The sequence below is a fragment of the Penaeus japonicus genome, unplaced genomic scaffold (assembly GCF_977035675.1).
Source record: "Penaeus japonicus unplaced genomic scaffold, GWHDUDI00000001_assembly GWHDUDI00000013, whole genome shotgun sequence".
Lineage (NCBI taxonomy): Eukaryota > Metazoa > Arthropoda > Malacostraca > Decapoda > Penaeidae > Penaeus > Penaeus japonicus.
In genome coordinates this window covers 22504158-22519568 of record NW_028234415.1, presented here as the reverse complement: position 1 = coordinate 22519568, position 15411 = coordinate 22504158, and the positions used below count along the sequence as shown (strand labels likewise).

Below are 15411 nucleotides of genomic sequence, written 5' to 3'. Positions count from 1 at the left end.
TATATATTGTGTTTTTCATTTTTGTCATCTGTTACGTCTTCATTTAATCTTCCCTCGCATTGATTTCATCTTGCATCACACTTTCTCAACATCACACACATATTTGGATGTAATTTTGGAAGCAATGATTATTAAAGAGCCAAGGGAGAAATGGTGAAGTGAATTTGCTTCTTTAAAAAATAAGGATCACCCATAAAACACATTTTATGTATAGTCGAAGGGCCTAATTATAATACCAACCTTATTTGTCTAACTCATCCCTTTGTTTATAGCATTAGTTATACCATTAGATATATCGTTAGTTATATCATTAGGGGATATAATAGCTATGCCATTAGTCATATTGCTAGTTATATCATTCAGGGATATGGCAGTTATACCGTTAGTTATATCATAAAAGAATGGGCAGTACTTTATCCCCCTCGGCCCGCTATGACTCACAATATTGGCCGTGTTTACGTGTGAGTGAATGAGAGATTCTGCTTGTGTTTGCATTGCGCGCCTGCAGGTGTTGCGGATAGACAACACTCATTATGCTTGTGTGTGTGTGTGTGTGTGTGTGTGTGTGTGTGTGTGTGTGTGTGTGTGTGTGTGTGTGTGTGTGTGTGTGTGTGTGTGTGTGTATAAGGCTTTTATAAGGGTGTATCTCCCTCGACCTGTAAGTTCTTAAGGAGCCTTCATAAAGAAGGGCGAGGAAAGGCAATAGAAATACGGGTTGTTGATGCTCTGATTACAGGTTAGTTTTTTCTTCTTTTTTTTATATATATCTTTCTCTCCCATCCACTAGTTTTATGATATCCTGGAGGGACCAAGGGCAGGAGTGTGGGGGTGGAGGAGGGAGAGGGAGAGGGAGAGGGGATTCGAGGAGAGTTAAGATGGAGGGGGGGGGGTGTAGGAGATGTGGAGGGGAGGGGGAGTAGGGTGGGGGTTAAGGTATGGGTATGGGTATGAGGGGGAAGGTATAATCTTATACTGAAGGAGGTAGTGGCGAGGGGGGTCGTCGTTTCGGTCGTAAGGAAAGGTAGTTTTGGTAGACACAGGTAGCTGACCAACTGGTGTGTTTACGATTAAGGAAAGAATATTTCAAGGAGTTTCAGGGGGGAAAGATGGAGTAAGAGAGGGGGGAGGGGGGAGGGGGTATGACATTGACCCCCGTGTGGTGTTGTAGGTTTATTTTTTTCTTCTATAAAGCGCAGCGGAATTGGTCGTTAGGATTTAACTACCACTTGGGGGTCTTGAAATAGTTGTTGACACAGCGGCGAGCGGAAAGTTATTATTTTGAAGATTTTCTTCTTTTCTTTCCTTTCAAAGGGTTACTTTTCTTTCGAGATTTTTCTTAACCAACCGTGGTGGCTTCGCGGATGACCTTCGCCGCTCGAATTGCCGTGATTATCCCAATTACGGAGCGGCGCCGCGATGCCCACCGCGATTACGCTGCTGGCGATCGGCGAAAGTTCTCGAGTTCCCCGCACACGCACACGCACACGCACACGCACACGCACACGCACACGCACACACATATGCACACGGACACGGCGACATACGTACACACACGTACACATTCACTCACTCACTCACTCACTCACTTACTCGGCCTCTGTATTATAGGCATTTGGTAAGAAAACCGCACAGTGTTATGTATTAAAGTTCTTATTTTCATTCTTCGTTGGGAAAATCTTACAGGCGCGGAGTTACTTCTCGCTTAGCTTCAATGGGACAAATTTGCCACAAGAACCAGGTTGTTTGAAGCGACTATAGTTCGCGCGCGCCGTCGCAAAATAGAAAACACACGAGTCGGTAAAAGTCTCGTTCAACTCAGCACGGAAGGCCTTCGTGTGCTGCCCTCAGGTACCGTATTTGGGGGACCTTAGTGCTTCCTGTCCGGGTAATGCCAGGGCTGGACGTCAGAAATCACGGGAACTCCTCCCCCGGTAATGACCCCTTTGCCGGTGGACTTTTCTCTTAAACACCGCTCTCAAAGAACCCTTTTCTCCCCCTCCCATTTCTCCCCTCACCCTCCTCTCCGTTCCCACCCTACTCTTCCCCTTTCTCCCCGTCTGTTTCCCTTTCTGTCTCTCCCTCTCTGTCCACTTCTCCCTTGTTCCTCGTCCCGCTCTCTCTTGCCTTCTCCCTTACTTCCTTATTTCTCTCTCTTCGCTCCTCCCTCTTCACCCTTCTTACTCAACCCTCCCCTCCCATCCCATACTCCTTCAATACACACCTTACATACACGCACTCGCGCGGACTCCACAAGTTTTTTAAGGTCGCGCTGTAACGCCCCGAAATTACGCTCCTCTGGCGTTCGCGATGGTGTCCACGCCTGGCTGACGACCAGGCTTGTAATGCCTTGTGTACTTCCTGTCGCTGGAATGACGACGGCGACCGCCGTAACGGATTTCCAGAAAGGGGATTCCAAAGCGAGATTTTGGAGGGAGGGGGGGCGTCGGTTGAGGAAATAGGAAGTGGAGGAACTTGATGGTTAGCATTCGAAGTCTTGATAAGTTCCTTCAGAAGAGAGGCCGTGGCTAGGCTGCCTACGGTGCTCCATGCCATGCTTGTATTTTGAGAGAAGCGCCAAGTTGTGGGGGGAAGTGGGGTCGTCTGTACTAGGAGAAGGGGTGGGCGGGAGAGAGAGAGACAGGCAAATAGGTGGAAGGGAGTGGAAGGGGCAGGAGAAGGGTAGATGGGGCGGGGGTTGGAAGGGTTATTTCATTCCCCCGAGGGACACGCAGTTTCCGCTTGTGCTTCTCGTGGCGTCTGAGCGGATGAGAAGCGAACGCATTTGCTTCCATCTACTTGCCAGATGTTCCAAGGGTAGGAGGAGTGTTGCGACACGAGTCAGCCGGGCAATTGTTTTGTGCAAATTGCAGGAGCAGCAGCTCATTGTTTTCGTACTAATGGGCCTTCGGGGGTTGCACTCTCGTCCTTGGACGTGGGAGGATATGCGTCATTTGGTGTAGGAACCTGAGGAGCCTTGATGTCCTCGCCTTCCTCCCCATCCTATTATCCTTCCTTGCCTGCGTCACGTATTCATCTCCATTCCCTCTCAATCCTTCCAAGTTTATCCTCATGTTCCCCTTCCCTTTTGAAGTTCTCGAGGATGGGAGCGTTGTTGTGGTCGCCCACAATTGCGGACGCTCTGGTTTGGAGCATTGAGGTCTCTGGAACGTGGCAGAGGTTGTTCAAGAGGCTTTGGATCCTCTTTCTCCACATTTTCTTTATCTGGCGGAGGTACGAAAGTAAGGAAATAAGGACACGAGTGAGCAGAAATACAAATGATACGATAGATTTCCCCTCTCCCTCTAGTGGCTTTAGTAAGAGGACTGAGGCAGGAGGGGGACGGTGGTAGTACTCTGCAGAACCCCAAGAAATTTTATGACAAAAAAAGTTGTTTTTGTCGAGGGGAACCGGTCGCCATCAAACAGCGGTAGTCGGTCGTGGCAGCAGCAGCAGGAGCGACAGCAGGAGCAGCAGCATCCTGGGATTTGGAAACACGGTCGTCGACTTCCCAGCGCCCCCCATATGGTCGTGTCTACCCGTATCCTCCGTCTGCAATTAAAGTCGTTAATCCCCCTGCAACGTCACTCGTAATTAGTCGTTACAGTAAGCGCGTGGAGTCGCTAGGGGAGGGAGTACTCGGCGAAATATGGCGAGTCTGTTCACACGATTCGTTACCCCGATTTTGTCGTTGTTGTTGTTGTTGCTATAGATTCCGTTCATTTAATATTGTATTCATTGTTCCGTCGTGTCTATCGGCCGGTGATTATTATTATTTTTTTACGGGAGCGGAGGTTAATCTAATTATACTTTTATCATTATTATTTTTTCTACTCGGGCGATGATTTAGTTCAGTGTCGTGCCGGGGCGGTGTCAACCATCCTCATTACCTGCGGGTAGAAGAGGTGCACTTTGATCTATCGCTTCCGCAGTTAGCACAAACAATCGACTGGTGCCGCCCCCTCTCCAGTCACAAACGATCCTCCCTCTCGCCTCTCCCCTCCCTGCCCCCTCCACACATACTTGATTATTGTTCCTGTTCACTGATTATGGCACTTTGTTCACTTTTTCTGGGAGTTAATTTTTTTCTCATACTTTTTTTTTCCAAGCTTTCGTTTTTTTTTCTACCTGTATATATGTCCCATTCTTGCCCTTACCTTCTCCCTATGTCTCCCTTCCTCTCCCTCCTTCTCTCTCTTTACCCTCCTCCACTCCCCTCCCTTCCCGTCCGCCCCTCTCTCTCACTCTTACCTCTCCTTCCCTCCCTCCCTCCCTCCCCCCTTCCCTCCCCCCTTCCCTCCCTCCTTCCCTCCCCCCTTCCCTCCCTCTCACCGACCCATCAACGCACTCCAAGCATCGTCCTTCTCCCTTTCCTGTTCCTGGCCGAGTGATAACGAACCCAATGCCTGTTTGTACCACGACGTTGGCTCTTCTATCGATAGATTGGGTGGATTCGGATTCGCGGTCTGCTGTGATTTGCGAAGCCGTTTCTCACGCTTTATTGGATTGGGTGGAGAGCTTCATTTGTATTGGTCTTTTTTTATCTGTTTATTTTTATTTTTTTTTTCTATTTTTTCGTTGACGTCTAATGGCCTGTTGTTCGGTTGCTGTACTAGTGGGATTTAGGAGCGTCGTAACTATCTTGTGAAGAATACTCTCTCTCTTTCTCTCTCCCCCTCTCCTCTCCTCTCCTCTCCTCTCCTCTCCTCTCCTCTCCTCTCCTCCCCCCCTCTCCTCCCTCCCCCCCCCTCTCTCTCTCTCTCACACACACACACACACACACACACACACACACACACACACACACACACACACACACACACACACACACACACACACACACACACACGACTCACGATATCACATTTTTTTAAAAATCCGTTAAGATTTTTTTTTTACGACCATAAGTTTCGGTTCGAGAGTCGCGTGTGTTAGTGTGGGTACGTATGTGTGCGCGTGTTCGTGTGTGTTCTTCAGGTGTGACTGCACGTGTAACGGTGTCGCTGTAACCATGTAACAGTCACGTACGGCAGTGTTATTTTCTTTTTCTTTTTCTTTTACTTTTTTATTACTATTTTTTTCTTCTTTTTTTTCTTTGGGAAATTTCTGTAACCTCGTTTCACCTTTTGGATGTTGTGTGCAAGAAGGGTGCGATCGTGCCCTTCTGGCCCGTGTATGCACCCTCCCCCCTCTCCCGGAGTTTTTCCTTCACCCCCAAAATAGAAACAATTTTCCCTTTCTTTACCTTCCCTCTCTTCCTCCACCCTCCATCCCCATTCCTCTCCTCTTCCCTCTCTTTCCTCTTCCCTAGTTTCCCGTGCCTCCACCCTCCCCTCCCCCATTTTCCCTTCTGCCCCTATTTCCCTCCATCCCCTTTTACCTCCCTCCCCCCCTCCCCCCATCCGTAGGTAAATGAATTCTCCTCGCTCGATTTCAAGACTTTGTTCTCTCTCCCCAACGTTCTCGGTATCTCGGAATTCATGTCGAAAGCGAATTTTCACGGCGAATATCTCTACTTTTTTTTCTTGGGGAGGGGGGGGGGGCTCGTTGGATTAGTTTGGTATTTATTTGTGAAATTCTCTCCTTTTTCACCACTTCTTCCTCTCTCCTTTTTTTTCCGTGTCTTTCTATCCCCTTGGGAAAGTTTCCCCCTCTTCCCCTCCCCTCCCCCCTCCCCCTCTCGTCGATTAGGTAGGCCTACTACCTTCAAGCGGAAACTGTTTCGGAAGAGGGTGAAAAAAGTCACGTTCCCGTATTCCCAAACGTGATATGTCGCTCGTGTTGCCCTAGATTTTTTCTTTTTTTTTCATTCTTTCGGGTTTTGAAAATGATTTTACAACTTCCGGTGGACTTTTTTTTTAGATTTGTCTTTTTTTTTAAAGGTCTGCCACAAGGGATCTGAGATTTAAATTTTGCGTTTCGATCTCTCTAACTTACGTAACGTATTTCTCATTACGGATTAAATTATGTTTTTTATTTTGATTTATTTGTCTTTATTTGTTTACGAAATTAACTGCATTTTCTAAAATTATCAATTTGCCTCTCAAGTTTTGTTGAAGAAATTATCCAAAGGGTTACATTTTCACTTCATTTTATTATTCTCCTCTCCAGTGTTAATGCCACGAATTAGTGTCACCTCCCCCCCCCGCTTATTTTCAAAATGTGTGTGAAAGTGCGTGAATTATGCCCGGAGGTCAAAGTTTACTTGTCTCACCCTCATTTTTTGTAATTGTTTGTCTTTGCACCGGGAGTTTTTATTTTCAAGGGGGGGGGGGGCTAGAGAAGGTAAGTTTATCACCATTGTTTGAATGACGGAATATTATATATATATATTGTAGTTAATTTGGGTCTAGAGTATTCATTAAAAGGAGGGATAGCTGATTAGATGTTTTACTTTATGTCGACTTTCAAGGTGTTGGCTGTTAGGACAGTCAGCTGGTGGCAAGATTTATTTATTTATTTATTTTTATTTATTCACTGTAAAGCTCTTTAGTCCTTCCCCTTCCCTTTAAATCCCTCTCTTAGGAGCGTGTTTGTAAACGCCTGCGTGCCGAACGTTCCCCGCGGGAGCTTTTGTCGCCGCGCGGGCGTGCGGGCGAGCGGGCGGGTAGACGTAGGCTTAGGCTTATTACGGCGCGACGATTTGCGAACGAGCGGGGACGCCCCTCTTCCCCCCCCCCCTCTCTCTCTCCTCCCTCCTCCTCCCTCCTCCTCCCTCCTCGTCACTCCTCCCTCCACCTACTCCCTCCTCGTCACTCCTCCCTCCACCTACTCCCTCCTCGTCACTCCTCCCTCCTCTTTCCCTCCTCTCTTCGTTCCTCCCCTCTCTCTCTCACCTTCCTTCCCCCTCTCTCTCACCTTCCTCCCCCCTCACCTTCCTTCTTCCTCTCCCCTTTCCCCCCTTCCTCCCCCCGGGTGAAAGTATCGCCGGAAATGGCAGATCGGAAGTGTGGCGTGACGGTATTGTCTCGATGGTTTCTTACTGGTTCTTTTACGACCCCCTTTTTTCTTGTGTGTGTATGTGTTTCTCTCCCTCTCCCTCTCTCTCCCTCCCTCTCCCTCTCTTCCACCCCCCTCTCTCTCTCTCTCTCTCTCTCTCTCTCTCTCTCTCTCTCTCTCTCTCTCTCTCTCTCTCTCTCTCACTCACTCACTCGTTGTTGTTGTTATGTTGTGGGTGGGTATGTTTGATCGGCGAGGCTACTACTACCATCTGCTCCGGTCGCGGATGGTACGTGGGTTGTCTGGTTCTTCTTTTCTTTCTTTCTTTTTCTTTCTCTTTCTCTCGCTTTTCTTTCTTGATCTTTTTGTTTGTTTGTTTTTTGTTTGTCTATTTCTATTCCCTTTTAATCTTCTGTTCATAGGGGCTTCCTTCCCCCCCCATCGGCTGCCCCTGAATTAGTCCTGACAAGCCTTTGACACCACCATTGTTTACACTTAAATACCCCTCCCCCCATTCCTTACCTCTACCCCCAACCTCCCTTTCCCCCCTCTCTCCCTCCCTCCCTTTCCCCTCCCTCTTTTTACCCCCCTCCCTTTCCCCTCCCTCCTTCTACCCCCCTCCCCCCACACCTTCCCCCACGCTCACAATCGATTTACCTTTTGTTGTTGTTTTTGTTTCCTTTTTACGTATCGGCTTTATAGCTTGAACTTTGCGCCTGGTTGCATCAGTGTGTGTTGTTGTTGTTATTATTTCCTTTTCGTTTTCCTACTATTTTTTTTTCCGGATTTTCCCTCTGTCTGCCTCTTCCATTTTTCCTTCTTTGTATATATTACCTTGATTTCTCTCTCTCTCTTTCTTTCTCTGTCTGCCAAGAGGTCTGGGGTCAGTAGGAGCTTGCATATTGCACCCTTATGGCAACCCTTATCCTTTCTTATTCGGAGCACGAGTCACTGTCTGTAGGATCGGTGACAGGACACCCGCGAGGGTTGGGGGGAGATGGGGGTTGAGGGAGGGGGTTGTTATGAAAGGGTGTGGGTTTCTTTATCCCGCGGAGCTCTTGTAAGCGCCGACTTGTGGATTGGTTGGGCTTAAATGGCGTGGAAGGAGAGAGGTAGAGAAAGAGGGAGGTAGAGAAAGAGGAAGGGAGGGAGGGAGTGAAGGAGGAAGGGAGAGGCTCCGGTTACATTTATCGAAGTGTGGGTTTTTTGGGGTTCGGGGTTGGGGATAGGGAGGTGGAGAAGGAGAGGAGTCATTAAGATTATTTCTAGGGGAAGTTACGTGTCCGGGTGTTAACCAATAGTTGACAGATAACACCTTCTCCCCCCCCCCCCCCCCCTTTAAACCACACGCCCGGTATTTCCGCAAAGACCGGGAATGTACTCACTCTGACGGCTTGCTGGCGCTGCGTACACTCCGTGGTTCATTAAGCACACAGCGAGTAATGATCTTCCAGTACTCACAACGATGCTCTCTCTCTCTCTCTCTCTCTCTCTCTCTCTCTCTCTCTCTCTCTCTCTCTCTCTCTCTCTCTCTCTCTCTCTCTCTCTCTCTCTCTCTCTCTCTTTTTCTCTCTCTCTTTCTCTCTCTCTTTCTGTGTGTGTGTGTATGTGTATGTGTGCGCGTGTGTGTGTGTTTTGCCACTTGCCCGGTTCTTTCATTTTGTGTTTGCGTGACGTTTTCTTCGTTTTCTTTTCTTATTTCAATTTAAGCTATTGTCACCGAGCCTCGAGTGTCGTCACGTTGATTGCATGTTTAGGAGTGCCACAAAAACTCCAAAGATTGCATAACACTTCTACAATTATTAGTATTTTTACTCTTTACGTTTGGAAAGCATTGAGCAACATTGCAACGGTAGGGAAGGTGTAAAGTCTCTTAGAAGGCAACAAGTACGTGTAAATGCCAACTCGATGTGTCGTAGTGTGCAAGTTAAATCGACGGTTTCTTGCTCAATTGCACCACGAAGAGACCCGTTTTGAACTGCCACCAAATGAGGGCCGTGATGCGCAAGGGCAGCCCGTGTTTTACCCGCTGTCTTTAGAATTTCTTTGAGAGCCGTCACATTTTTAAAAATTGGGGTCAGACGAGCTTCACCTGGTTGTGAGTCGGGGCACTTAAGCGTAATTTTGATATATTTCAGAATCGCTTTGTTCAGTCACGCGGCTGGTGGCTGACGTTCATGGTGACGCACGAAGGAGAGGGAGAGAGAGATGGCGTCTTCTCGCCTGGGGTCCGTTAGGCTCCATGAGGTGTCATGTGCAGTTGCTCTCTGCTGGCCATGAGGTGTAGCATGCGTCTTGGCTTCTTTCTCTTACTTCTCTTACTCCTACTCTTATTTCGCACTCTTCCTTCCCTTTTGTTTTCTGCCTCCTCCTCCTCCCCTCCCTCCTCCTCCACCACCACCACCACCACCACCACCACCACCACCACCACCACCACCACCACCACCTCCTCTCCCCCCCCTTTCTTCTTCCTCTTCCTCCTCTACCCACCTGTCACCCCATTACCAATCAGCCCGCCTGGTGGACCGGGGCGACAGCTGTGTATCGATGGGTAATTCGGGAGCTGTGTGCGATGCGTTATTTTGGTGAGACTGGTTGAGAAGATGTTTGGTTTAAATTGCTGCGTTAAGATATACAAACATGCATAGATTAACATATATATAGATAGATAGATAGATATAGATATAGATAGATAATGACATAGATATAGATATAGCTATAGAATTGTGAACACTTTGTCGTCGTGATGTCTCCCCGGCGAGCCCTGCGGAAGGGAATTTCAACTCGGGTGTTGCAAGTGAGCGGCTAGACGAGTCGTTACGCGTCAGTCGCGGTGCTAACTATTGGCATGGTCGTCGTGCTTTCCCCGTCGCATGAGGAGATCTGGCAAGGGGCTCTTTCCTGTGCTCTAGTAAGCAGGGTGTCTCCGTCGGCTGTATTCCGGTGCCGTGGGTCGGTCGCTGTCCGTCGGTCGGTTGGTCGATCGGTCGTTGTCGTGTTGTGCGGGAATGTTCATACTTCGGCGCTGGTTTCTTGGTCTTCTGTGTATGTGGAATAAGTTTAGTTTAGGAAGGAGGAAGGAAGGTAGGAGTGAGTGAGTGAGTGAGCTTCCGGAGCGCTGTGCCGTACGTACGTACCTTCGGCGCCAGCAGGTAGCCATTAATCGCCCCCTCCTATCCAATCCCCCCACCCCCACCCCCACCCCGCACACCTCGACAGTGCTACGCTACGCTCCTCCGTGGAATGTCAAGATTACGCTCCCTTTGGGTTATTAATATGTGCGTATGTGTACTGGGGGGGGGGGGGGGATGGCTAGTCTGGAGTTTCTGCCTCGTTTCTTCCCACTTTTTACTCTTCCTCCTCTCGCACTCCCTTCATTTCTCTTTCTTTCTCTTTCTCCCTCCCTGCCCCTCTCCCTGCTTCGCTCCTTCTATTTTTTGACCGAAGGAAAAGGTAGGGAGGCATGTGTTCTGTATTATTCCTCTGCTCACCCTTCCAGTCCTCTTCCTTCCCTCCCTATCCACCCTTTTCCCTCCTCCCTCTCCCTCTCCCGCTCCATTGTCGTCTATTTTCCTCATATTGTTACAGATTTGTCGTGATTGGCCTGGGGGGACTTCCCTCGGGGCGTTATTGTGGGGTTCCGGTCCGGCTCTTGCGTTCGGGAGGAGAGAAGGGCCTTGTGTTTGGCGAAGGATGAGTTACGGGTGTAGGTGGGCGGGCCGTGGGCGGATTTTGTGTTTGTGGGCGTGTGGGCCCACAAACGTTTGTGTGTCGTTTGTTTGTTTGGACTGTAGGCGATATCCTGGTTGTCTTTATATAGTGTTCGGAAGTAATCTGGTTTTAAGAATACGCATACGGAGGCATTTTACACATAAACACACACACACACACACACACACACACACACACACACACACACACACACACACACACACACACACACACACACACACACAAATCGACGTATCTCAACATGGCCTCCATTGCCTTCATTCACCAAAGACCCACTCTTTCGCGCCGAAGAGGAAGAAAGCAAGTACGACCCGCCTTGTTTATGCGGTTTGGGAAAACTTGGAAGGTCCTTAGCCGATGAGGGTCGTGCGGCGGAGGACCCCTTCTGCGTGGTCAAATTGGCCCTTGGGGGGTGCCACGAGGGAGGGGGGAGAGTGGGGAGACCGGGCAATTAATTTCATGTCAAGGGATGGATTTTTTTTTGAGTGTCAGAGAGAGAGAGAGAGAGAAAGAGAAAGAGAGAGAGAGAGAGAGAGAGAGAGAGAGAGAGAGAGAGAGAATTTTGTGACAGCGATAGCGATAAAGATGATATAGAGAGTAGGACTGAAGAGAAATTAGCGATTTGTATAAAGTCGTGCTCGTGTATGTGTATGTTTTTATGTATGTGTGTGTGTATGTATGTATGTATGTGTGAATGTATGTATGAATTTATAGGTTTATATCTATCTGCGTCTGTTTTCGTGTGTCTGTGTCTGCGGGAGAAGAGTTCTTGACGATCCGATGTGGTCAGTAAATTGCCTGAAAATTGCAACAATACAACATCCTCATGAAGAAAAATAAAATCCACGTTTTCTTTTTTCGCCGGAATTGCATAGCCTCGGGGCTGCGCTGCCGCCAATGACTCCTGGCAGAAGGTTATTCAGCGAGTTTTATTCACCAAAACTTGTTTTTTCCATGACTTAAGGCAACCCTCTCCTCTCCCCCTTAGCCCCTTACCCCTTACCCCTTTTCCTCTGCCTCTCTCCTTCTCTCCCTCTCTTTCCTCTATCCCCTATCCCTATCTCCCCCTCTCCCTCCTCTTCTCTTCTCTTCTCGTCCTCCTCTTTTCCTCCCTCCCACACATTCTCTTTCTCTCTCTCTCTCTCGCACACACGCGCGCGCGCGCGAGCACGCACACACACACACACACACACACACACACACACACACACACACACACACACACACACACACACACACACACACACACACACACGCACACGCAGGAGACAGCGAGCGAGTGATTTTTGTCTATCTGCGGTTAGGGACAGGTGAGTCATGGTCTGAAGGTGCATAAGGACTCGCCAGACATGGATTACCCTGATGGGGAGGGAGCTGGTAGGGGGGATGGGGAGGTGGGAGGGTTTCGGAAGGGGTTCCTAAGGGGTTTGAATTTTTGACAAGACGTTAGCACACGACTCGAAAGAACAAGAGATATTTAGATATTCATATATATTTTTGTATTTTTCTAGTCATTGTTTATTATTGTTCCTTCAACTCACTTTGTCGCGTTTTTTTATCTTTTTTCTTTTTTTCTGTGTATAATGATATTAATTTTCTTTGTTTCTCTCTCCAACAGGTAATGTGATGGGTCCGAAGTCAGTGACATCACGGTTGGCTACTGGTGGTGGCAGGGGGGTGTTCTTCCCCCTCCCCCTCCCTCTCCCCCACCGCCTCCTCTTCCTCCTGGTCGCGCTCGGTACGTCGGTTTTCTTCACCTGCTTTTGGTTTCTTTTTATTGTCGTTTTGTTGTGTCTTTTTTTTCTCTCGTCCTCTTCCACTATTTACTGTCGTCATCACCATCATCTTCACCTATTTTGATTATTCTTTATCATGATCATCATCATCATCATTGGTTTTAAGTTACAATAGAATCGTTATATTAGGTTACATAAGTGTGGGATATTTTGGTTTAAAGGGGGGAGGGGGAATGAGGGGGAGTGGATTCAGCAAGTAACACTTCCCACGAGGGAGGGAGGGGTGTAAGAGGATAGAAGAGGAGGGGGGAGAGGGGAGGAAATGAATGGGGAGGAGATTCTCATTTTTTCGAACCCTGAAGTTGTAAGTTCTCAGAGTCCTTGGTTTTCAAGCAAGCAAGCAAGCAAACGAGCGAGCGAGCGAGCGCGTGCGCGCCCACACACACACACACACACACACACACACACACACACACACACACACACACACACACACACACACACACACACACACACACACACACACCAATGCCAAAAGAAAAGTCAATCTCTGTCATGAATCATTCACAACGCGAGCCGCTATCCTCTCTCTTTTTTCTTTTTTTTCGAACTCATCGATAAAGCTGTGCGTGTGTGGCGTCATGTGCACCCGGGCGGATTGGAGGGAGGGGGGAAGGGGTGGGGGGGGAGGGCGGGGGGGATGTTCATCTTGAGATGCTTCGCGTGTGCGTTTTCGGGATGGCGTGGGGTGGGGTGAGGGTGGGGTTGGGTGGGGTAGGGAGGGGAAAGAGGGAGGGGGTGAGATGGAGAGAGAGAGGAAAGTTATGGGATTGTATGTTTGAATATGTATTATTTCGTCTCTCCTTTCTTTCTTTCTCTTTCTCGTTTGTGTCTTTCTCTTTCTCTTACTTCCTCCCCCTTCCCTCCTCCCCCTCCCTACCCTTCCTACCTCCCCCCCCTCCATCAGTCCATCAGTCGAACTTTCTATCTATTTCCCTCTCTCCCTTTCTTCCTCTCTCCCTCTAATGATGATGACGACCGCGGACGCCAGCCATGCATGACGATCGGGGGCCTCGTTTGGCAGTCTATGCAGTGAGGCTGAAGTGAATGCACGCCTAGCTTCGAAAGCCAGGCTAGCTCTGTGTGTGTGTGTGTGTGTGTGTGTGTGTGTGTGTGTGTGTGTGTGTGTGTGTGTGTGTGTGTGTGTGTGTGTGTGTGTGTGTGTGTGTGTGTGTGTGTGTGTGTGTGTTTTAACCATCCTAGGGAGCTTCTTATGTGGTTTCCCCTCTCTCTCTCTCTCTCTCTCTCTCTCTCTCTCTCTCTCTCTCTCTCTCTCTCTCTCTCTGTCTCTCTCTTCCCCCTCCCTCTCCCTCATCCCATCTCTCCCTCTCCCCTTCTCCCCACCCCCCTGCCTCCTGCCCCCCCTTTTTTGTCTCTTCTCTTCATGTGTCTTTTTGTCAACCCCTTTTTAGGCAGTAGTGGCGATAAGGCGGCGAGTTAATGGCCAGACTCCTGAGCAGGGCTAGGTGGGGGGGATAGTTGTCGGGGGAGAGGTGCCCTTCCAGACTCCTCGGTATGCAAGACATGATGTGGGGGTGCGTTCGGAGATGTCCTCCTCCTCCTTCCCCTCTTCTTCCTCTTCATCCTCACTCCTCCTCCTCCTCTTCCTCCTCCTCCTCCTCCTCCTCCTCCTCCTCCTCCTCCTCCTCCTCCTCCTCCTCCTCCTCCTCCTCCTCCTCACCTTCCCTGTGTGTTCCCTGACGGTTGTCTGATTATGATAATCGGGATCACTATCTCGGTAAGTTTTGACACGTGTGTGTGTGTGTGTGTGTGTGTGTGTGTGTGTGTGTGTGTGTGTGTGTGTGTGTGTGTGTGTGTGTGTGTGTTATGGGCGCGAGAGGGCTGTCGTAATGTATTTTTGATGTGTGTGTTTGTGCCCTGGGGCGGTGGGTAGTAGGGCGGGGGCAGGGGTAAGGTGGGAGAGAGAGCTGTCCCCCGGGGTAAAGGGATGACCCCGCAATGCATTTCCCTTAGGGCACATCTCGCGTGGTCTAGATACTTACCCTGATTCTGTTTTTCTTTCTTTTTTTTTGTAATTTGCTCTCGTTATCCTCTGTATATAGATAGACTGATTGACTGATTAATAGATTTGCCGGATATAGATAGATTTCGAGATAGATACCGGCTAGGCATCCGCCGCCTGTCTCTTGCGAGCAGTCCGTCACTCTACCGTGCTTGTGATGGATGTGCGTGCGTTCGATTCCGGGCTGTATCGGCCGCTGGGGCTGTCTGGGGTCCATCAGTCTTCTCGCCTGTCTCCCGACCCCACCCGCATTTGTTCCTTACCCCGGGACACCTGCATACCTCCCTCGTGTTCTCTGCTGCTCTTCCTCCTTCGACCCCGCGCGCTCATTACGTATTCCCATCGGCCGTATATCGTTGCCTCTCTCTCTCTCTCTCTCTCTCTTGCTCGCTCTCTCTCTCTCTCTCTCTCTCTCTCCTTCCTATTTCTCTCTCTCTTGCTCGCTCTCTCTCTCTCTCTCTCTCTCTCTCTCTCTCTCTCTCTCTCTCTCTCTCTCTCTCTCTCTCTCTCTCTCTCTCTCTCTCTCTCTCCCTTTCTCTCTCTCCCTTTTCTCTCTCTCTCCCTTTTCTCTCTCTCTCCCTTTTCTCTCTCTCTCTCCCTTTTCTCTCTCTCTCTCTCTCTCTCTCTCTCTCTCTCTCTCTCTCTCTCTCTCTCTCTCTCTCTCTCTCTCTCTCTCTCTCTCTCTCTCTCTCTCTCTCTCTCTCTCTCTCTCTCTCTCTCTCTCTCTCTCTCTCTCTCTCTTCTTTATCCCTTATACGCATCTGTCCCCCCATTCCTTTCCTTTAATTACATTCCTTTTATTCCTTTCTTTCTCCTTGAGTGATAGAATGAGTTTGAGTGGGTGAGTGAGTTAGTGAGTTAGTGAGTGAGTGAGTGAATGATGTGTAAAAGTGTGAGTATGAAGCGAGTGCGGTCGCGGCGGTG

General features: G+C 49.1%; 1 protein-coding gene across 2 annotated transcripts in view; it reads left to right on the top strand.

Annotated features, from left to right (window-relative positions):
• Positions 1–15411, top strand: part of ed (hemicentin protein echinoid) — a 136847-nt gene that overhangs the window by 98266 nt on the left and 23170 nt on the right. Inside the window, exon 2 of one of the 2 annotated variants that reach the window (XM_086543314.1) lies at positions 12287–12406. The exons of the other annotated variant lie outside the window; for it this stretch is intronic. Within the exon in view, the coding sequence (XP_086399440.1) occupies positions 12287–12406 (120 nt within the window). The remainder of the gene's footprint in view (positions 1–12286; positions 12407–15411) is intronic. 2 annotated transcript variants of the gene reach the window in all.